Source organism: Pogona vitticeps, chromosome 1, assembly GCF_051106095.1.
Source record: "Pogona vitticeps strain Pit_001003342236 chromosome 1, PviZW2.1, whole genome shotgun sequence".
Taxonomy (NCBI): Eukaryota; Metazoa; Chordata; class Lepidosauria; order Squamata; family Agamidae; genus Pogona; species Pogona vitticeps.
Genome location: NC_135783.1, coordinates 347,582,461 through 347,606,704, shown reverse-complemented (window position 1 = coordinate 347,606,704; position 24,244 = coordinate 347,582,461). Strand labels below are relative to the sequence as shown.

At 42.7% G+C, this 24,244-nt stretch overlaps 1 protein-coding gene across 1 annotated transcript in view; it reads left to right on the top strand.

Moving 5' to 3' along the window:
• Window positions 1-18,898: 18,898 nt before the first annotated feature.
• The window catches only part of HIF1A (hypoxia inducible factor 1 subunit alpha), a 54,459-nt gene continuing 49,113 nt past the window's right edge, over window positions 18,899-24,244 (top strand). Inside the window, exon 1 of the mRNA XM_020813439.3 lies at window positions 18,899-19,107. Coding sequence (XP_020669098.1) covers window positions 19,049-19,107 — 59 coding nt within the window. The 5' untranslated portion in view covers window positions 18,899-19,048. The remainder of the gene's footprint in view (window positions 19,108-24,244) is intronic.

Genomic DNA, 24,244 nt, shown 5'->3' with positions numbered 1-24,244 from the left:
CACTTCCAGGCACGTCCACAGCTGAGGGTCCTTTCGGCTTTGGCCCAACCACTTCATTAGCTCTGGAGCTACTTGTACTTGTCCTCCGCTCTTCCTCAGTAGCATGTTGGACCTGAGGGTCCCATCTTCCAGCGTCATATCTTTTAGCCTTTTATTTCTGATCATGGGGCATTCTTGGCAAAGATACTGGAGTGGCATTGCCATTTCCTACTCCAGGTGGATTGCGTTTAGTCAGAACTCTCCACTATGACCTGTCCGTCTTGGGTGTCCCTGCACGGCATAGCCCATAGCTTCTCTGAGTTACTCAAGCCCCTTCACCACAACAAGGCAGCAATCCATGAAGGGGCAAAGGAGGGGAGGGGAATGAAAATCACACTTCTGCAGTCATTCTCCACCCATTGTCATCCGTCATTAACTGTCATTAACAGTGGTCTTTCTGTTGGGTGTGGTCTTGATCTTTTCTGGATTTAAAAAAAATGTTCGCACTTCCATCCCCATCATTGTTGCCAAATAAATTACTGACAAATGTTGCTTACATAGGCATCCTTCAGTCTCGAGAGACTATGGTAACATGCTCTGTATGGAGGACTTGGAACAGCGTCTAGTGTGGCTGAGAAGGCCAATTCGAGAGTGGCAATCCCTTTCCATGTTGTTTAGACGCTGTATGTGAAGCTGGAGTGTCCTCTCCAGGGCACAAAGCCTGGGTAAAATAATATGGAGGATAGGCTGTTACCCAAGCAGCAAATCCCCCCTCTCCACGTTGTTGAAATAGTCCAATGGAAAGGCAAGAGCCAATACAACTGGTTCCAGCAATGTCGCAGGAGTTGCCAGAACGACACGAACTGCCTCCGGGACTCCAGCTCCGGATTTTGCCTTAAGGTTGACTCCTGAAGCTTTTTCCATCAGTGGATATAGCCACAAAGCATTGGAGGTTTGAAATTGGAGTTTTCCTTTTCCTAGGTGGGGTGCCTCCCAGGGCTGATGAGCCCCACCCCTGGCTATTCAACTATATTTTATTTTTCTGCCTTTCTGGATACCTCGGGAGTAGCATAGCAATTCCCAGAATTATCCACTGGTACCCTGAGACTAGGCGATGTAGGGATTAGAACCCAGTAAATCCAAGACACAGTCACCCTAACTGTTAGCAGAATAAGCAGTAGCCTAGCAGATTGGCCCCCTGTAAATCCGAATGGTTAGCAAAACACACATGGTCGTCTTTGGAAGGAAATCTTATCTACCCTTTTACATCCTAGGAATGTTAAAAAGCTAAGGCTGGACCATCTGAAGTACAAACAACTGGGCCCTACAGCAAACCAAGCCTGAATCTTCTCTAGAAACAAACATGACAAAACTGAGGCCAATTATGAGGTGGATTGACTTGATAAAGGCCACCATGAGCTTGGGATTACAAGAGATGAACGGGGCTGTTAATGATAAGACATCTTAGACGTCACTCATTCATAGAGTAACTGTGAGTTGGAGGAGATGTGATGCAGCATAATACGAAAGCAAATGTTTATTATAAACATCCAATGAAACAGGAGAGATCATAGGAAACCGAGTTCTAGCAAACTGTGGTGGAGAGCTGTGGCTATCCTCTGCTTCTAAGACTCAAAAAGCAGGAGGTCTCCTCTGAAGTCTCCCAAAGAGGGTTAAGAGAGTGAGAAAGAAGGAAGTGGTATCAGGAACCCTGAGAACATCAGTCCAGGTTGAAGGAAGGTCAACACAGGGGAGAGCAGATAAACGAAGGAAAACGAAGGGGGTCTTTCTCCATGTACCTACTTCTCCCCATGCAGAGATACACCTCTTCTTCCGTGTAAGCTGGATTGCACCAAATCATCCCCATGCTGGCCCTTATTAGTTTGTGACCATTGCTAGCTCTGCTGTTCTGATGACTCTTTCCCCTACCTCTGTAACTGCCTTCTTCAGCAGCTGTTTCCTCTAGTTGTAGCAATGCACTGGGTGTGGGGAGAGAAAGAGAGAGAGAGAAGGTCTCTCCATCTGGTTATGACAAGAGCTTGGAAATATTAGTTTCTGGACTCCAACTCCCAGAATCCCTTAACATATGTATACTGGGGATTCTTGGACTTCTAGTCAAAAAGAGTAACATTTCTAAGCTCTGGATAAACTCAAGCACTATGAGGTCCTCGCCCCCCAGAATATCCTTTTATAATGACTGCACAGGTAATTTCTCAACTTTCTTCACACAATTGTACCCTGTTTTCTTCTGTTTCTCCTGCCCCCATACCTACCTTTGGCTGAATTGCAAAACCAGGGAGGGTGTGTGGGTGTGCATGGGTGGGTGAGAGTCAGTTCACCTGGCAGAACACATACTACCACCATCATTGGTGGTTTTAAGTAGAGATGATTTAAGCACAGTATTAATTAATAATCTTGAAAATGGATAGTTGGCCAGTGGTAACTGTGGAAAACAGGATGTTGACTGGGTGGTACTTCTCCCATTCCTCCTAATAATGTTGTTCTCATCATAGCCTGGAAAGATTACTTTTTTGGACAACACAGAATCCCCCGGCCAGCTGGAGGAGTCTGGGAGTAGTGGTCAAAAGACATACATCACTTTCCCAAGTTCTGTTGCTATTGTTTTTCTGCTAAGATTATAGACTCTTGGGAGGAAATCTAAATAAACAGAGACTTTCCTCAGTGGTGGCCCCAATTTTGTGCCACAAGTAAACACAAGAAATGCAAGCAAGTTAAGTAAAATTGGGGAACTGGTCTTGAAACTGTTGGTTTGCACTGGATAATTTATGTCACCTCTGCTATTTTGGGGCGGGTAGGAGGTGGGGACGACCAACCACTTCAAAACTTTCACTTGGTGGCAGGAAGTCTTGCTCCATCTCTCTCTTCCTTTCTCATACGCAGAAGATAACCTCTAAGATTAAAGCAGATATTCAGCAAATATTTTCAAGTTGACATCTCTGCAGCTATATGAGCTAGAAATTTGTGGTGAACACACTCTATTTCCATATGCAATTGCAGTTGTCATTGATGCATGCATGTGTGTATGTATGCAATTTATACGTTTCTTTTCTCCCTCGCTGTGTTTTTTCAAAAGCCATTTAAAATTTGGCTCTTCAAGCAGGCCTTCCCTCCCAGTCAATTAATTAATCTGTATTTCTCTTCCTTGAGTCATGTCATCTTGGTAATATGTTGGTTGGAAATAATTGCTATAACTGTATTTTTGATGATTTTTATATATGTCATATTGTTGTGTTTTTATCCATGTGAGCCGCCCCGAGTAGACATTGTCTGGGGGGGGCGGGGTAAAAATATAATAAATAAATAAACAAATCAAATAACTAAATAAATTTTCTCTCCCTAGGGGACCCAAAGCAGATCATAACCATTAAAAATATACAATGATCACAGTTAAAAAGTCATCCTTTGACGAGAGACAAACATCCTTGTCTGTAGAAACACCAGGTGAATTTACGGACCAAACAAACAAACAAGTGATCTGCAAATCAATCTGCTGTAGCGGCTGCTGAAGTTTTCAACAACAAGGCTAGAAAAATGGTTAGTGATGGTCAGACACGGAAGGCACTGGAATTCTGGGAAGAGCTTGAGCTTCTGTATCATATTTTAAGGAAAGCCAGACAGCTGATCTATCAGCATCATAGGATTTCCTAACCCTCGTCAACTCATGGCAGAACAGGGCGAACAGCCTCTTCTGAAACTGCAACGAGTCTTATGGCATCTTAAAAACAAACAAGTTTTATTGGTCTGAGGTTTTGTGCGCTTCAGCCCGCTTCACCAGCCTGAATGATATCAGGTGGTCACCTGAAGGTCTCTTCCGGGATGAAGAATCAGAGAGGTTTCATTCTAGTTCAAGAACTTTGCTTGATGGTGAATGAACGGACATCTTTGCTTGTGGGAAGCAGATGCCATTCAGAGATTAATGTTCAGTCAGTGACATGCTGAGGGGCGATGGGGGAAGTCCCAAGGTGAGAAGAGAAGGCCAAGAAGAAGGAAAAGCACAACACAGATTTCAACATCTAAGGGGTCTTGTGTTCCCACATCTACTTTAAGTAATTTTGCAAATCATGAAAATAATCTAGTATGAGTCATGCATTTTCTCTCTTTTATGATAACTGATCTGGATCTTTGTGGACGCTAAAAAAAGAGCAGATTTCCCATGAGTCAGATCTTTTATGCTCCCGTGGGTCTTATTCCACGCTTTTTAAGGTGGTCCCATCATTCTGATCACTCAGATCCTGAAGCTGAGGCTCTAATACTTTGGCCATCTCACGAGAAGAGAAGACTCCCTGGAAAAGACCCTGATGTTGGGAAAGTGTGAAGGCAGGAGGAGAAGAGGACGACAGAGGACGAGATGGTTGGACAGTGTCTTTGAAGATGCCGACATGAATTTGACACAACTCTGGGAGGCAGTGGAAGACAGGAGGGCCTGGCATGCTCTGGTCCATGGGGTCACGAAGAGTCGGATACAACACAACTAAACAACAACAACAACAACAACAACAACAACAACAACAACAACAACAACAACAACAACAACAACAACAACAACAACAACAACAACATTCCAAAAGGGACCAACAGAGGATAGAGATGAGCCTAAAATGTGTATACAGCAATTTCTACACATACATGCTTAGGGATGGGGGTTGCCCTATCATTAGACACATTGAGACAGTAGTGGCCTGAGGAGCTTTAAAGCCTGGTTGGCAAGCCCTTGTTTAGTTTGTTATGACTTTTTAAAAAAAACTGGCAGAAAGAGGGAGGGACAGTGGTGAGATTTTGTGTTCTCATTCCTGACCTCTCTGTAAATCAATCTGAAGGTCTGAACCTGTACAGCTGCCCACACATATATATCTGTGTCTTTTGCACAGTTCTTTGTTGTGCAGAAAGAGAAAATACTGGTAATACCGTTTGCACACATTTCAAAGACAAAACCATGGTGATCTATTATACGATATATAAAGAATCCTGTATCATCTAACCAATTTCTTTTAGCTTGGGTTTTTGCAGATTACGATCTACTCTTCACACTTCTGTATCACTGAACTACCATACTTACTGACAGGATGTTTATGTGGAGCAGCCTTTAGAAAGTTCTTGGCCAGCGGCCAGTAGAGCTGGATAGCTCAGTGATTTTGGTTTCTGGTTGCATAGCTAGAGGTGGGGAGTTCAATTCTAATCCTCCAGGGAGAAGAGCCAGCCAGGTAGCCTTGGGCAAGCTGCACAGTTCCAGGGTTTCCCCAGAAACAAGGTACAGTGGTGCCTCGCATAGCGAGGTTAATCCGTTCCGGATTAACCTTCGCTATGGCGAAACATTGCTGAGAAGGACGGGAAAGCCCATTGGAACGCATTAAACATCGTTTAATGCGTTCCAAATGGGCAAAAACTCACCGTTCAGCGATGCATCCCGGTCCGGCAGCCATTTTCGCGCCCTCGGTAAGCGAGGGCAGGGCGCGAAAACGCTGCGCGCGGCCATTTTGGGGCTTCCAGCGGCCATTTTGAAACCGCCGAACAGCTGATCCGCGGCTTCGTTTTGTGAAGATCGGTAAGCGAAACGCTTACCGATCTTCGCAAAGCAATTTTCAGCCATAGGGGCCATCGGTAAGCGATCGCATTAGCGATCAAAAAAACCCCCGAATCGCTATGCGATTTTGTCGTTATACGGTGCGCTCGTTAAGCGAGGCACCACTGTAATGGTAAACTACTTCTGAGCAGAGAATGAAAACTTTGGAAAGAATCACCATAAGTGAGAATCAGCTTGACAACATGCAATTAATTAATATTATTAATAATATCATAACCATTCTCAAGATCTCATTTTTCTCTTATTCCATCTTCCTAATCATGGTCTGGGACCACTGTCTGTATTCTGACATGCAGCTGCAGAATGAATTGCTGTCCATGGAGGTTCATGCTAAAACAAATCTGTTTGTCTCACGGGTACCAGAATGCTTTTCTTTCTCCTTTTTAGCTACTTATACATCAGATAAAGGGACAGAGATTATAAGATGACAGATTTCCACAAGATGGTGGATTTTCCTTCACTGAAGGTATTTTAGAAGAGCCTGAAGGACTACCTGTCAAGGATGCCGTAGCAGCATCTTACACTGTAGAGTCTGCACTGAGCAGAAGGTTGGACCAGTTACAGTATATCACAGAAGTGAGTACACCCCCTCACATTTTGTAAATATTTTAGTATATCTTTTCATGTGACAACACTGAAGAAATGACACTACAATGTCAAGCAGTGAGTACTGTATACAGATTGTATAACAGTGTAAATATGCTGTCCCCTCAAAATAACGCAACACACAGCCATGAATGTCTAATGTATTTTTTGTGTGTGGGAGGACACAAATAGTTCCACAGCCAGCATTAATTACTATAGGGTAATCATTTTCTCTGCATTGTTTTCGAGCAGCTCTGCAAACAGATTTCACTCAGGAGAAGACAAAAAGCCAGATGGACCTCAAGCTGACTCTACAAGTAGGAAAGCTCAAGCTGGAAGTGCCACAGTTCCACTGATGTTCCCACAATGGCAACTCTTACTCACGAGAGAGAATGAGTCTCTGGTTTAAACAATCTCAGTGATGGCCTGTTAAACTCTGCATAGCTTTACTCTTTGAGTAATCATATGGAAAAGCTAGTTTCTTGCAGAACAATTGGTCAAAACAGGGACTGCATGTTTTGCCTTCTACTCCAATCCCATAAGGGCTATATCTGTCGTCAAGTTGCCTCTGACTAATGGCAACCCTATGACTGAATGGTCTCCAAAATGTCTTGTCCTTGTCATCCCTGTTCAGTTCTTGCAAACCTGTGGCTCCTTTAGGGAGTCAATCCACCTTGTATTTGGTCTTCCTCTTTTCCTGCTGCCTTCTGCCTTTCCCAGCATTATTGTCTTTTTCCAGAGAACCCTGCCTTCTCATGAGATGCCCAAAGTAGGACAACTGTGTGTCTAGATGGGCAGGATATAAATTTGATGACTAAAATAAATAAACTTCAGTTTCATCATTTTTGCCTCCAGAGATCGTTCAGGCTTGATTTGATCTGGGACCCACTTGTTCATCTTTCTGCCAGTCCAGGCTATCCGCCAAGCTCTCCTGCACCAGCACATTTCAAACAAATCAGTTTTTTATCCTTTCTTCACTAATATCGGCTTGACAAAAAATAAAGAAATGAAAGCTTGGAATCTGAGTTAGCTGATGCACTAAATGGGTACTGGGTAGCAGGTTTAAATTCTATATTAAATCCAGCCATATGAGTATTAGGGCAACTTTATCAAACAGCTGCCCCTACAAGGGATAGGTTTAAGCAGGTATGTTTGTGACAGGTGCCACAATTTGTCCCAGGTTTAAGAACACATTTTCAGACTTCAGGCATCCACCTAGCACTGACATAACCGGACAATTTTTGCACCAACAGTCTTCCAGTACACGCTCAAGACACACTCCCTGAGTTCTTCCAGTTGTAGAGTCTGCTTGTGTTTCTTCTGACCTTTTGCCTTCTCCAAATGAGTCACTGTCCTACGTAAGTAATATCTATTATGTCAGGAAGTTTTGCTAATGAAATACAATTTAAGAGAATGAACTTTGTACAAGAGGCACCAGGAAAAGTGAGTCATTGACTACTGTTGCTAGTGTGTTGTTACCGTCTTTGCAAGGGCAAATCAAATTGAGTATAGGATCAATAGTGTGACAGTAGAGGATAAAAGAATTTTCAGAACGGAAACCAGAGAGGAAGTGAAGAATATTGTTTTCTTTATTCAGCTTTTATTGAAGAATGGCAAAGCTAACAACAGTCTCGCTAGCAAATATTGTAATAAGACATTTGAGGAACTTTACCCCAATGTGTAGTGTCTTTCCAGTAAGCTGGTCATGCAGTCATGAGGTCTTGGAGAACTGCTTCTCTGGGTCTCCAGGGAGACCAGTCTCAGGACAAGCAGCAACACAGATGGAGATAGTTGTGTGTGTGTGTGTGTGTGTGTGTGTGTGCGCGTGCATGTGTGCTTTTAAAAGCTAGGTACACACCTCTACCCATTCCCAATTGGTGCAAGACCTCACTGACTCAACATAAACATTTCTTTCTCTCTCCAAATTGCAGAATTTATTTATTTTTTATTTATTTGATTTATATCCCGCCCATCTGGTCGAGTAGACCACTCTGAGAGGCTGAATGTGGATGAAGGCAAAAAAAAAAAAAAAAGATCCCACTTGCCATTTGGAGCAAAGTAGGGAGGAGCGCCAACCAGCCCTGCAATTAATGATGCTTCTTATTGCCTAAGCTGGGGCAGTAGGTGTGCAAAGCCGGGGTGTTGATGAAATCTTACCCCTCCAACCTTTGTCTCATGCTACCTCTGTGGCATCAAAAAAGCCCTGTCCTTGGCAACTGCCCTCGGCAATTGTTTTGGACTTGAAATCTCAGGGTACTGGATGTTGCTGAACTGGCAGCAAAACAGTTGGTATAGAATAAATATTTTGCCTGTTCTTATAAACAGGCAAAATCAATGAATGCATCCATCAATGGTGGTTTTTATGTAACTTTTTATATGTGTTATTAGAAGGCTCAGCTGGTTTATACATCAATAATTATGTAGGTTTATATGTTACTGTTACAGAGGCTAAAAGAAGCTGCAGTTTGAATGCATTTGGAGAGATATTCTCATTCTGTCTCATAGTCAGTGACATTGCTGAAGATATATGTCAGGTGCTTGTGATGGCTGCATTTCCTTAAAGAGCTGGACAAATTATTGGTGGTTTGAAATCTCTGATTTACACAAGCTTTTGTTATGTCTGCAACAGCTGAAGAATATAAATTATCTAGTCCAAAGTCATAATGCCATAGACTGTGATTCTGTCACATCAGATGAGTTCAAAGAAACATTGACTGTGTCAGTAGGAGTTTGAATCAGAAAACTCAAGCACATTTTAAATAAGACAGGAGGCAGCTGTAAGAATGGACTGCCTTGGTGCCTTTGCCTCTATACAAAAAGCTAAAAAAAATATCCTGGAGGATCGATTTAAAAAACTATAAGACTGCCAGTGAGCCAATGGCTGAGGACATAATCCTGTATCCAGCTGCTTTTCTGAAAGTAAGCTGTGCTGAAAGCACAGTAACTTAGATCTGCATAGGGCAGTAGTGATTAGCAGTCAACATGTAAAAGGCTGACATATAGCCATTTTTAACTACATTTCCGTCCAAAAACCAAGAAGAAGTAAATCTGTCTATTTCAGTTCATTCAGTTTTGTTACCTCTCTATCTCATTTTTTTCTATGAGCAATATAGAGGTAACAAAACTGAATGAAGTTTTGCGCTCCGAAGGTGGCCCAAATCCTATTAAATGTAAGAACAGTGTAGCACAGTTGGCATAAATCTTCCTGGCAAACTGCCACAAGCAAAAAGTTAGCATAGGCATTTGCATTTCCATACTTTAGCATACAACAACAAATACCTATGCTAAATTCTTAATTCGCAGCAGTTCGCCAATTTGAACTCTGCCAATTTGGTCATGTTAGACAGTGGTCATGTTGGCTACTGCAAAGCACTTTATGAGTACTAGTAACTGTTAGTACATCACAATAAAAACAAGTAAAAGCCAAAGCAACAAGATCAATTTATATTTTGTGCTTCAATTAGACCAGGGGTCTCCAAACTACGTCCCATGGGCCGTAACTGGCCTACCTTGCAATTTTATCCTGCCCATGCATGCAGGGGGGGTGTCCATGTGTGCGTGCAGGTGGGCATCTGTGCTATGGGTACATGCATGTGTGTGCGCGTGCATGCATGTGGGGAGGTACATGCGTGCATGCGGGGAGGTGTATGTGTCCGTACGTGCATGCGGGGGGTGCGTGCGTGCAGCTGCCCGTACTTCCTTCAGCCCTCAAAAATGTTGAAAACATACTGCGGCCCTCATGCTTGAAAGTTTGGAGGCTCCTGAATTAGACCATTGCCTTCTTATTTTTATTTAAATGCAGGGGCATCATGGAATCTCAGCTGGGCGAAGACATCTCAAGTGAGACCTACTGCTTGAACCAGGACTGAATGTATTCTTTTTTTTTCTTCTAAGTGAAATGAACACTCTTCCCTTAATTTTCTGTAGACAGAGACTGATGAAGTCTGCTGAGCAGATTCAACTTTTTTTCAGCTGAGAAGATACTTTTGATCATCGAAGGCAGTGATTGTGAAAAACCGGACTGAAATGTGCTGTAAAAATTCAGCCACTGTATGAGATGTATCATCTGCTGAGAAGAGATTCAGCAGACAGCAAGAAAACACAATTTTCAGTCACTGCTCCTTTTACTGGAGAAACAAAAGGCCTGAGCTCCTGTTGTCGCCCCAGAAGTTGAGATGCACACAAACCACAAGTCTGGAAGTTTGTGCCAGTTCGTCCTTCAGCCAAATAGGTGTTCTACGGTTAACAGCTCTGCTTCCTCCAGCAGGAGCCCAATCAGAAGCTGTCACTGGACGAGGCAGGGCAGGAAAGTCAGGATGCTGCCTCTGAGTGGGCACCCATTGGAGGAAGTGGGGCTGGGAAGCACTGAAGACTTGTTTGGCCAAAAAATGAACTAGCATGAACTTGCAAACTGGCCCAACTAAAAGACGAGGAGACAGGAAAATGCAAACCCATCGTATCCTAGGTCACATGTCCTTAGTCCATCAAGCCCAGTATTGTGAAATTTGACTGACAGTATCTTTTGGGATTGTGGCAGGATTCTTTACTATCTCTACTGGAGATTTCTGAGATTCACTGGTGGTTTACCATCAAAACACTAACCAAGTCCAACCTTGCTTAGTTTCCAAAATAAAAAATGCAGAAGCTACCCTACCACTGAAAAAGGGGCAGCTGATGCCTTTATTAGGCCAGTAAGGTTTTAAGGACAATCAAGAAGGAGCTAGAAAATAGCTTCCAGAGGAAGAATGTGTCACTAGAGGCCAAGGTCATTAAGACTATGATGTTTCCAATGACAGATGTGAATGTTGGACAATGAAGAAAGTTGACAGGAAAAAAAATTGATTCATTTGCAATGTAGTGTAGGAGGAGAGTTTCAAAGATATTAAGAACTATCAGAAAGACAAATAAGTGGGTTCTAGAACAAATCAAGCCTGATATCTCAATAAAAGCTACTGTACTGTATCTTGATTGTATCATGAAAGGACAAGAGTAACTGGGAAGACTAATAATATTCGGAGGAGATGAAGGTGACAGAAAAAGAGAATGGCACAATGGTTAAACTGCTGTACTACAGCCAAAACTGCAGTGGAGAAGCAAGAATTTCAGCACATACTGTTAAAATTATGAACAACAGCTGATGAAGTGCACTCCTGCTAAAGATATAGAAGCCTTTGTCCCTGTTGAAGAGTTTTGACTTTCTCATAATATTTATTTTGCAGCATTATAGAAACACTACAAGTTCAAAAGAGTCCACCCCTTTCTCATTAACTGGCATTTAAAGTCTCAACAACTTACTCTGAGACATTTGTAGAAAAAACAATTAAAAATTAATTATTACAATTGCCTGAAATTAATGACCTTTGTATATTCAGCAATCACCCAAACAGATCAACAGCAAATTAACAACTGAAACCAACAAACTAAAAATAGGGAAAGAATACCCAGCTGAGAGGTAGGTCTCTCTTTAAATTCAAGAGCTGGAAGGAGCAATTGGTTAGTGATGGATCAATAGATAATCACCCTGGCCCAGAAAAGGTTCCTTCCAATCACACAAATTACAGGCAACATAAACAGTTGTAAATAAAACTCCAATAGTCCCCTTGTCCTTTTGGCTACTTGAGGACACACATAACTGTACAGCCAACTTTAAAAATGATCCTTTACACGAGCAGTGTTACAGTCTACTGGGATTTACTTGCAATGGCTGCCCAGAAGGGAGGCAGGAAAAGACGCAAGTAATATTAATAGAAGCCGTCTTGAACTCCCCACCTCCATACATCTTAGTTATCAAAACTTTGGGGAAATAATGATGTAAATAATCTCTTTCACAGTACAGGAAGAAGGCTGTGTGATACAGTAAAAGATGGCAAATTGAGATCTTGACTTGAGATCTTAATCTTAAAGCTGCAGAGCTAGAAGATAGTCATGCCATGAAATTAATACTATAAAGTTGTACTGGGAGGCAGGGGTGGATCTACTATGAAACTAATGAAGCTTAAACTTCAGGGACCCTAATCCTAGTCCACATTTTTTAAAAAATATGGTGAGCTATCATGGAACAACAGTGGTTACCCAGACCTTGTTGCTGGTTGCAAAGTGGCCCCCCATAACAGTTCAAATTTCAGGGCCCCCAAAATGTAGGTCCATCACTGCTGGCGGGCCATGTCTGGGACCTAGACATTGCATTTGTTTCTGTATGTCCCTTTTGTATCCCTCTGATGCTTTCCATTCCTATGTCAAGCAGGTTCATCTCCACATGAATAGCTATAGAGATTAGATCTAGGTTGGCTCAGTAGCAGCTGTGTTCACACACAGTAACTCAGAAAACAGAGGCGTTCTAAAGCTCTGTTTGCATTGTGATGAGTGAGGCATGTATGGTATTCTCTTCCCAAAAAGACAGCAGCCTTCTCCATCAAGCCTTTTTCTTTCCCAAAAGCTAAATTCTCTTTGGTATCATTACCCTTCAGTATGCTGTAAAACATTGAGGAGAGTCTGCCAACCTCCATTGATTCTGTATAAAGGGGTCATGTGTTATGACCAAACTGAGGTTGTAATACAGTACTTTGGGTACATCATAAGAACCATCACCACCACCACCACCATCATCATCATCTTAGAACTGCAGAGCTGGAATGGACCCTATGGATCATCGAGTCCAGCCCCTGTCAAGGAGACACAGTGGGAAATCAAACTCCCAACTTCTGGCTGTACAGCCAGATACCTAAACCACTGAGCTAGAGCACAAGACTCACTGGAAAAGACCTTAATGCTGTGAAAAGTTGAAGGCACCAGGAAAAGAGGAAGACCAAATATGAGATGCACTGACTCCATAAACGCAACCACAGCCTTGACCTGTATGATGTGAGCAAGAGTCTTAATGACAGGACCTTCTGGAGGTCACTTATTAATAAGGTCACCATAAGTTGGAAGTGACATGACAACACATAAGAAGAACACTTGTCAATTTCCATGTGTAGTAAGGAATGGTGGAGAGAGAGGAGGCGTTAGTAGCTCCCCTATAAGTGTGCTGAATTTACCTGGCTAGGGAAAGTTGATCACGACTTATGGGATTTTTTAGTGGGTGGGGAATGTTTGGGGAATTTTGTGTGTGTGCATGTGTCTGGTCTCTGGGTGTCTGTGAATTTCATTCTATGGGTATACTGTGTATATACTTACAATGACAATCAATCAATCAATCAATCAATCAATCAATCAATCAATGTGCCCTTTTCTAAACAGGATGGTATGCTTGTGACAGAGAGACATTTGTCCCCCCCCTCCCCCCAAATTCTCAGTTTTGCATGCCCATGATCTTGTCACTGCTTCAGCAGCAAGCATGCTTATACACACCCTGCTGCAAGGATAGCGGGGCAAATGGTTGGGAGCTCTTTGATTCCACATAGCAACTTGAAAATGGCAAGAAAAAAATTGAATGGTGCCTGGTTTTAACAACTTCCAAAGGAGTATGTTTGGGGTATGTTGATTCCACATGGTGATGTGGAAACTGACAAAAAAATGTAGATGGTGTCTGATTTTCCCTAAGTCACAAAAAGGATATCTGGGACAAGTCCATGCTCCCCTGTGAATATCAGTGGTGTTTTCCACATGCCGATTGCAAAAGAGGCTATTGTCCTGCACTTCATGAGCAACCAAGTCCCTGCTTTTTTCTACAGTAATGACATATGAAGTAAACTAGTGGGCTGGGAAGGACCAAGCTCAGTGGCTAAGACCTCATTCTTTGCATACAAAAGGTCTCCATGTTAAGCCTCTGACATTTCTAGTAAGCAAGCTTGTGGGAAAGACATCTGCTTGAAATCTTGGAGCAGAGTTTGAGAAAACAAGTTTGGGATCCTTGGATCATAGAATCATAGAAAAGTGAAATATGACCATCAAGTCCAACCCCCTGCTCAATGCAGGAATACAATCAAAGCATATCTTCAAGTTTTTCTTGAATGCCTCCAATGTTGGAGCACTCACCACCTCCCAAGGTAACTGGTTTCACTGTTATACTGCTCTAACAGTTAGGAAGTTTTTCCTGATATTCAACCGAAACCTGGCTTCCTTTAACTTGAGCCCTTTGTTGCTTGTCCTGCACTCTGTGATGATTAAGAACAGATCCTGCCTCTCCTCTGTATGACAGCCTTTCAAATATTTGAAAAGTACTATCATATCACCCCTCAGTCTTCTTTTCTCAAGGCTAAACATGCCCAATTCTTTCAGCCTTTTCTCATAAGGCTTGGTTTCCAGCCTCCTGATCATCCTTGTTGCCCTCCTTTGAACTTGTTCCAATTTATTAGCATCCTTCTTGAAGTGGGGCGTCCAGAACTGGACACAATACTCAAGGTGAGGCCTAGCTAGTGCTGAATACAGTGGTGCCCCGCTTGACACTTACCCCGCATGACGTTGAAATCGCTTTATGATTTTTTTTCGATCGCTATTGCGATTGCAAAATGATGGTTCCAATGAGTTGTTTTTTTGCTTGAAAACAATTTTTCTGGCTCCGAAAAATGGCTTCCCTTCGTAAAATGGCTTCCCTCCCTTCTCAAAATGGCTGCTTTCTGGACCCCTGCTTCGGAAGACAGAGTTTTAAAACAGCTGATCGGCAGTTCTCTATGGGCAATCTTCGCTGGACGATGAGGTATTTCCCCACTGGAACGCATTGGCCGGTTTTTCAATGCATTCCAATGGTTTTTCCCCCTGCTTGACGACAATTTCACTTAACAGCGATTTCAGGGGAACGGATTATCGTCCTCAACTGGGGCACCGCTGCAGAGGGGGACTAGCTCCTAGAATGCTGTAGCCAGCAGGCCTAGTGGAAGTTATAGTTCCCAGAAGTAATTTTTTCAGTCTCTGCCTTGGAATCACTGCTATTCAGAACAGATAATAGTATAGGGCTAGAAAGACAAAATAAATTGGCTTGTTATAAGCAGCTGCCTGTTACTCTCCAAATACATTCTCATTGTCCAAATTTATTGTGAATGTTTTAAGAAAAAAAGAAGAAGAGAGAATGGGACTGAGGGAATCCTGTCACTAATCTATTGGAAGAGGAGAATATTTCTGGGAATTTATATCCCAGTCTCATTCTGATCACACTTCCGAAGGTATAATGACAAACGACAGTATTCCAACAACAACAAAAGATGGAAGACAGCAAAAAAGACCAATGTGGCTTCATAAAATGCTCAGAGAAGACATTTTAAAAAGAGGATACATATAGGAAGTGGAAGGAAGGTCAGGCCACAAAGGAAGAGTACAAACAGGGAGCAAAGAACTACAAGGATGGCATTGGGAAGGCAAAAGTTGATGGTGGGCTAAAGTAGCTCATCTACTTGATGGGAATGGGAAAACTACAAAAATGACAAAAGGCAGAAGTGCCCAGTTCCTACTTCAGCTCAGTTTGCTACAAAAAAGGCAAAATGTGAAAACATGAAATATGAATGGAGGGGGGCAGGATTATGGCTTGAGATTGATAGTCGAAGAATACATTATTACTTCGGATGAGTTCAAATCCCCAGTTCAAATCAACTGCATCCAAGAGTACTGAAGAAACTGTCTCAGAAAACTGTCTATTATCTTATTTTTCTTGAAACATGGAGGATGGGTAAAGTGCCAGATGATTGCAGGAGGGCTAATATTGTCCAAATCCAGCCAGATTAATCTTTTTGATCAGGTAAACTCCCTGGTAGATTATGGGAATGTTGTGGATGTAATATATCTTGGCTTCAGCAAAGCTTTTGAGAAAGTGCAACTAACTAGGGTGGGCTGATTGAACAACTGTCAGGTGAGTTCACAGTTGGTTACATAATATATTCAGAGGGTGCTTATCAATGGCTCCTTTTCAGACTGGGAGGAGTTGTGAGCCTGATGCTCTTCAACATTTTTATTAATGACTTGGATTAGGAAGTGCAGGGAATGCTTATACAATTGCAGAAAACACGAAATTGACATATAAAGCCCTAAACGGCTTGGGCCCTGGATACCTGAAGGACCGCCTCCTTCCATATGAACCTACCCGACAGTTAAGATCTAGCCAGGGGGCCCTTTTGAAAGAGCCATCCCTTAAGGAGGTAAGAGGGACAGCTTGTAGACAAAGGGCCTTTTCGGCAGCTGCCCCCAGACTATGGAATGCCCTCCCGACTGAGATTCGTCTGGCGCTGACACTGATGACATTTTGGCGCCAGGTCAAAACCTTCCTGTTCCAGAAGGCTTTTAATTGAAATAATATTAGCTGTGGGTCCAATGGCAATTATATATATATATATATATTAATTGTATTTTAATTGTTACAAAATTTTATTGTATTTTAAATGTTGTAAGCCGCCCAGAAACCTTTGGGTAGTGTGGGCAGCATACAAATTAATAAAATAAAATAAATAAAATAAATAAAATAAATAAAATAAAAAAATTTGGGTGGAATAGCTAACACCCTGGAAAACAGAAAGAAAATTCAAAGAGATCTTGATAGGCTCAAGCTCCAGACTGAAAACAACAGAATGAAACTTAACAGGGATATGTGCAAAGTTCTATTTCAGGAAATGAAACCAAATGCAGTTACAAGATGGGGGATACTTTGCTCAGCAATACTACAAAAAGATCTTGGAATTGTTGGCTTATAGTCAACTTCCAATCTACAACAATACAATGCAGCTGCAAAAAAAGATAAATGTAGAGTATACCTTTGGTCTAGATCGGCAGGGTATAAATATAATAAATAAATAAATAAATAAATAAATAAATAAATAAATAAATAAATAAATAAAATGTTATTTTACGCTGCAACAACAGTAGTTTCCAAATTCAATTAAGTACTATTTCCCCTCTATTCACCACTGGTTAGGACTCAATTTCAGCACTCTGTCCAGTTCTGAACACCACCTTTTAAGAAGGATGCTGACAAACCGAAATAAGCTCAGAGGAAGGCAACAAAGATGATCAGGGATTTAAGCAAGACTGAAAGAACTGGGTATGTTTAACCTTGTGAAAAGAAGACTGAGGAGAGATATAGAACTTTTTCAAACACTTGAAAAATAGTAATATAGTGGAGCAGGATCTGTTCTTGATCATTTCAGAGTGCAGAACACATAACAATGGGCTCAAGTTATAGGAAACCAGATTTCAGTTGCATATGAGAAATTTCCTGTTAGAGCATAACAAAAATGGAATCAATTACCTCTGGAGGTGAAGAGCGCTCCAACACTGGAGGCATTCAAAAGAAAATTGGACAGCCATCTGTCAGATATACTTTAATTTGGATTCCTGCATTGAGCAGGGGGTTGGACCCAATGGCCCCTTCCAAATTCATTACGATTCTTTGGAAATATTTCATCATACTCTGCCAGTCAGTTCACTGAGTTCTATGGGCCTTATTCCAAATATCTGCAGAGACTGCAATGTTCAACATATTTATTTGGAGGTAACGAGCATTGATACTATCAACCCTGGTTCACCTTTAACACAAAACGAGTTTATGTTTCAGACCTATTATTGGAAAATATGAACAAAATTACAGTGGTAGGTGGGGAATAATTTTCTTCTGAACAAGGTGCCTCTACTAGAAAAGGAAGAATGGGAGGGGGGAACAAATGTTACAATTTCTTGCTGTGTACTGCCCACTCTCCTTTCAAATGTGTTATAACACAACTCATACTTCCCTACTGGCAAGGGGAAAACACTGTGCATACAGGGAACACACTTTAGTTGTAGAAGAGGTAGCCATGTTAGTCATCATAGGTGAAAACAAGAAGTTTTTAAAAAGACAAAAACGTGGTGGCACTTCAAAGATTTCCCCCCCCCCCCGAAAGCTCACATTTAAAAAAACATAACAATCTTTTAAGGTGCCACCACGTTTTTGCCTTCTTTTACTTTTTAATAATCTTTTCTTTAGCATGGGTTCCCCCTTTATTGGCATGCACCTTTCTCCCAGAAGCAGGGCTCCATCCTAAACATACTGTTTATGACATGGCTTTGCTTTTATCCATCGTTTTTTTAAATTCTATCCTTACAGTACCTAAGCGGTCTGGCTAAATTTTATTTTTGGGGTGAGAGAGAAGAATAATTTTGAAATGCGGAAGCCTCTAGCGTGTGGGTCTAGGAGAAAAGGCACTGCCCCAAAAGCACAGCCAGAGAGACCTGCTTCGACAATAAACCAAGAACTCCTCTCTTTGACTTTGTGTGTGAGGACGACCCAAAAGGGGTGTGGAAGAAAACGCGCGCTCTGCACACGCTCAGAGGCCCTCTCGTTGCCGGCTAGGCCGGGAAAACTAGGCCTCAGCACCCAATCCGAACACACGGGCCACCTTTTCCCTCAGGAATACCCAAACCCCCACCTCATTTCCTAGTGAGGAAAAGCGCGCGAGTTTTCCCCCCCTCACAGCTGAGGAGAAACCGCTCGGCCCAGGCGGCGGCGGCGCCTCCACCGCCTTTATGGGGGCCGCTTCCTCTCGCTCCGCACACAGCCCTACACGTGAAGCGAACACGGGGCGGGCAGGCCTCCTTCTCCCCCGCCTCTTCGCCTTGCCGCCCGGGCTTCCGCCGTTGGCTCGGCCGAGGCAGGCGGCAAAGGGGGCCGGGCCGTCCTCCGGCTTCTCACTGGCCCGAGCCGCGCTCGTGACGGGAAGGCGAGGCCTGGGCCGGCCCTTTCGGGGCTCCACCCGGCGTGACTTCTCCGTCCCTCCCTCCGACGCCCCCTCCTCCAGCCCCGGCCGGGTTTCTGCAGCTCGTGTGGGAGACTCCAGCCCCGCTTTGAGGGAAGATCCTTTGGCCCCGCTTCGTCTCCGCCTCCCTTCCTCCCTTCCTTCCTGCCAGGAACCCTAGCGAAGCCCGTCGCCCTGTGAGAGAGCCTCCCCCCGGCCAGCCAAGCTGGCCTCCTCCGCCGAAGACGAGATGGAGCCCGGCACGGCCACCTCGGAGCCGGCGACGGGCGGCTCCAACGAGAAGAAAAGGTGAGAGGAAACGGGGCTTGGTTGCTTGGTTGGTTTTTTCCCCCCGTGGTCCGTCTCCGCGGCGGCCTTGGGGGAAACCTTTCCCGGCGTTGCGACTTCTTTGTTTGGGGAATTTCGGGGGAGGGGAGAGAGGAAAGAAAACGAGGACTTTGGAGGAAAATTCCTTGTGATTTCCCGTCTTCTCGGAGGAGCGGAAAGGAGGCGTGAGGGGTGGAGGCCCAACCTGCCTTTCCCCACACTTCCCTTGTTTACCCCAGCCTCCCAAAGCGCCATCCCGACCCAGGCCAACGGGTGATGATGATGATGATCATCATCACCATCCTATTCTCCCTCACACCCAAACTGCCCTCTCCTTCCCGCCCGCCGCTCCGGGGCCCCCTTGATGTGGTTTCTCCATTTCCTATAATGTGCGTTGTTACCCCCTTTGGGTGAAATGGGTTTCATTTTATTCCTCTCGCTTTCGTAAAGATGCTTTGCAAAAAGGGGGGGGGAAGGGCTCGGGGTACAGGAAGATCTTCCCTCCTTCCTCCCTCTAGGAATTTTCTTCCAAAATCCTATATGTAATAATTACTTTCTCGACCTTTACACTTTCCTCCTCCCCACCTCATTTCTCCCTTGTGCGAAGTTATTTTCTTTGATTGTTCCTCCTTTTATTCTCTTAGTTAAAAAAAACAAAAAAACCACACCATTCACTTTTGTCCTCATCTTTTAAATCGTTTCCCTCCCTTTTCTCTTCTTTCTCCCAGGGAGGTATTTCACTCTTTCATTTCTACTCTTTCCTCCCTACTGGCCACGTCGCCATTTTGTGTTGGAGGGGGTGGATGGGGGGGCATGGGGGAGATCCTGGGTTCGGGGATTCCAAGATATATGAAAGTGGAAAGTGCCTTAGACTTGCTAATTGTGGAACTTTCCTTACACGATGAATTTAATCACGACGAAGGTGATGCTTTTGGATACCTTGCCAGCGTGGAAATGTAACCTTTGAGACGTGATTCCTTGCTAATGTCCTGATTTAGATTGAAGGAGAAACCTGGCATAGTTGTTGGTTTCCCCACCCATTCCTTCAGTTTGAAGAGGCAAGAATTACTGTGATGTGATGAGTGCTTATTTTTGGTTAAATAGTTGTGTTAATGAGTCTTGAATAGATGGATCTTAAATGGAGAGAGGTCTGCTTTTAGGCCTCCTTTTCTTTGGAAAGGACAGTGTTTGGCCATGTACCTCTTCCAAGTTCTTTGTAAGCAAGCCCTAAGAAGAAAGTCAGAATGGGGAAGGTATTAAAAGAACTGGATTTGAAAATGTGTTGGTTGTGAGTTGCTGCGGCCAGGAAGGAAGTAATATTTGTAATGGGTTTGGGGATAGTGGTGATAACTTCAGTAAAAGTCAGAAGAACATAGATCCCTGTCTACATTGAAATAATTACGACACCGAGCTTCATATGAGAATATGTGCAAAGACAAATGTCCAGATACAAAAGTATATATATCTTATAGAACTGGAAAAAAGAACAAACACTGTGAATTTAATTCTGTGCCATTTGGGTTGGATCATGCATTCAGAATACGGTTGAAAAGGATGGATGTACAGTATCCTAAATGTCTTGTTAAATTGCCTTGACACTTGGGCTAAGCTTTGCTAAAGGCTTGGATAATTTTTTTAAAAAGTCTTAACATTTTGTGAATAGTCCTCTTTTACTGTAAATGTCAGTAGCAAAAAGAGGGAGGTGACATTTTTAACAAGTGTCCTCAGATGAACTCTTCTACACTTGTGTGATCACAACATGCCATGTTTCTACTTTTTCCGACCTTAACTGCTTCTGTGGGAGTTATTCTCCATTCACATAAAGTTTCTCCCATCCATTGCTTCATATTGGGAGAAATTACCCTGCATTATTTTGTAGTAAAATTAGTCACATACGGTAATTGGAGGAAGCTGAGAGAAGGACTCTATTTACCATTTCTGGCACTGGTCCGAAGGACCACTCTAGACCCTGAATTAATCACATTCTTGATTTAATTCTTGATTATTTAAGGTCCCTTCAACTGTGGTAATTAAACTGAATTTCCACCCAAGTTGTTCTTCAAAACTGGGGCTGCTTATTTTGGTGAGGTACTAGTGGTAACTTATTGAAGTGTGTTTGCCGTCACACATTGGTGGATAGATTGCTGGATAGTCTGTTTTTAAATTAAGCAGACTTCTAACAATCCCTTCTGTGGAAGATTAAGCTTCTTAATCTCCCACTGACAAAGGCAGTGTTTGTTTATTTTGATGGCGATGCCATTTTACAGTTTGACTAGGTTAAATGAGTTAAAGGTGTAAACTAACTTGCACTTCAAATGGCATTACTGGATAGGCGCAAATACACTTACAACACATTATATAGGAAGATGCCATATATTTATTCTGACCACTAATGCGTCTAACTCTGCATTGTCCATGTTGACTAGTCCTCACCGTCTGGTTTTCCAAATGGATTCTTTCCCAGTTCTGCCTTGAGCTGCTGGAGAATAAATCTTGGGGCCTTTTATGATGCCAAGTGCCTTCTCTATTACTGAGCTGTTACCCTCTTTGTTGGCATGGGATATGCTGGTATTGAGCTGAGGTGTTTCATACACTGTGCATAGAATGGGAAAATCCTTTTGTATAACTTTATGTTAGTATACGCTGGAATGTCTTCTGGAAACATTTAATTTACACTGATTAAAAGGTTCTTATCCCCTGTTTTGGTTTCTGAGGTTCCTCTTTGTCCCAGGGAAAGTTTTGGGAGCCTTGGGATCTGCGGGGGTGGGGGTGGTGGTGGCTCCTTTGAAAGTTAAAAAAAATCACTGCTACAGGGATTGGGACAGTGTGATTTGGCAGCAATTGTTCAGTTTTAAAGGTTGCTGCTTCCCATCCCAAAAGCTTCCTAAGGGCAAAAGGGAGTCCCTTAGACCCCCTGAACCTAAAATAATGGGTCAGAAAGCTCTTAAGTAATGTAAATTTAAAGTTCCTGCCACCTGAAACAGGATACAAGGTGTGAAGTTATGCCAACAGGATACTGCATATTGTATATCTGTTAAGAGGTGTTATGTGTACACCTGCAAATGTGGTGTGTCTACTTGATAAAGTTATGGTTGTGCATTACACATATATTTTCCACCACAGTCTTGGAGCTGTGTTTTAGAGAGGATGTGTAATTGATGTTCTAAACTTGCCATGGCCTGTGTAAGATACGTTGGCATGGAAAGGTAAAAATTGGCTGGCTGGTTGAGACTGAAGGGCCTGCTAGATTAGTACTGAGATCCCCACTTGCCTGGTTTGTGATCTCAAGAGACCCACATGGCAGGAGAGAAATCAACATCTGCCAATGTTAAGAAACTCATCCCTGGTTTAGAAGAAACTGAAGGTTAATCAAAAGGCATACTTAGTGGTGCAGTTATGTGGGATTGTCCACTATAGCTCTTGTGCAGTTGGTGATCACCATAGTAAAAATGCATCTTTTGCTCCCATATCAGTTTTTGGATGCTCTGCATGACTGCTGAGAATGTCAAACTGCTTGCACTATAGTTATGAGCCAGTATGGTGTCCAGACTGGTGGACTAGGACTTAGAAGGCCGGGATTCAAATCTCCACTTAGCCATTCAAACTCACTAGTGTTGGTGGTGACAGTAATAAACATTTGAAACATCTGACGTACTTTGCAAACTCTGTTAGGGGACCAATAAGTTGGAATTGAGATAACGTAAGAATAGTACTGTGTTGCAGTAAGTTCTGCAAGTGGTTGAGTCAAAGCAATATACTGTATTTGATGCTGCTCCTGTACAACATTTTCATTTTGGTAGTAGCTTGTGTTGAAGACAGATTTCCGTAGGATAGATAGCCATGCAGTAACAGATTTCCTTAATCTGATGGTTTACACATGTTCCACACTGCAAAACATAGCGTTCTATCCCATTGCCCATTCTGGGTATGGCTTTTGAGAGCTGAAGCCCAAAACATCTAGAGGTTCCAAAGCTGCAGTTAAAAAAAATCCTGATTTATTTGTCCCCCTTTTAGGAATTCTTTGATCATGATGTAAAAAGCTTGGTGTTTTAAACTTGTAATGTTGTAGTTTTTTATAATTTCTCGTCTCCAAAGATTTTCTAAAAACAAGGTAGAGTTGTTTTTTCAACAGTATTTTTGGTGCTAAATAGAGGTCATTAGGTTTAGAGATAACTGATCATTATGATAACTTTCTTCTTAACCTATAGTATATCAGGATGTTTGACCCTGAAGTTTCAGGTCATCAGTTCTAGATTACAGCAAAACTTCATGAAGAGATCTTGTAGTGTCTGGGTTCCCAGATTAGAAGAATTAACTGTTTTCTCTTATCCATCCCTGTCCCACGAAGGTTAGTACCCTTGGTTTTTTTAATCATGGAGCAGTCTTGGGTAAGAGTTAACTTTACCCACTAATTTTAACTCTTAAAATAAAGTCAAGAAAACTGTCTGACCTCTCACATCATGGCTAGAGATGGGGCTCTTCTGGAGTCTTGCCATCTTGGAAATGAGTTGTTTAGAATTAATTGTAAGAATTGTATTTTTATATATGTTATTGTGATGTGTTTTAACCTATGTAAGCCGCCCCGAGTAGACGCTGTCTAGAGGGGCGGGGTAAAAATCGAATAAGTAAATCAAATAAATAAATAAATAAATATATCCACACAGGTGACGTTAATGAGGGTCCAGTCCCATGGGGCTGGATGGTTCACTCACCGATCTGCCATGGACGCGGAAGGCATGATTCTATGAATGGCTCTGCTGTGCGCGATCTGCTCGCCTCTCCTAGCAGGAGGCGAGGGAACAATCCTTGCTGCAGCTTTGAAGAGTGCCGAGTGGATCGCACGCTACAGAGCCATTAGTAGAATCACACCGTCGGTATCCACAGCTGATCGGTGAGTGGACCGTCCGGTTCCATGGGGCTGGACCCTCCTTAACGCCACCTTTGCAAGGATATTCGTATATGAATACCCCCATCTCTAATTATGACCATTAGGCATACTATATCTTGAATTAGATCTGTTTGGCAAAGTGTGCCACAAAGACCTTTGTGTTTAAGCCTAAGGTATACATAGCTGCAGTTATTACAGAAGGCTAATTTAGTTCAGCCCTGAATCCAATGA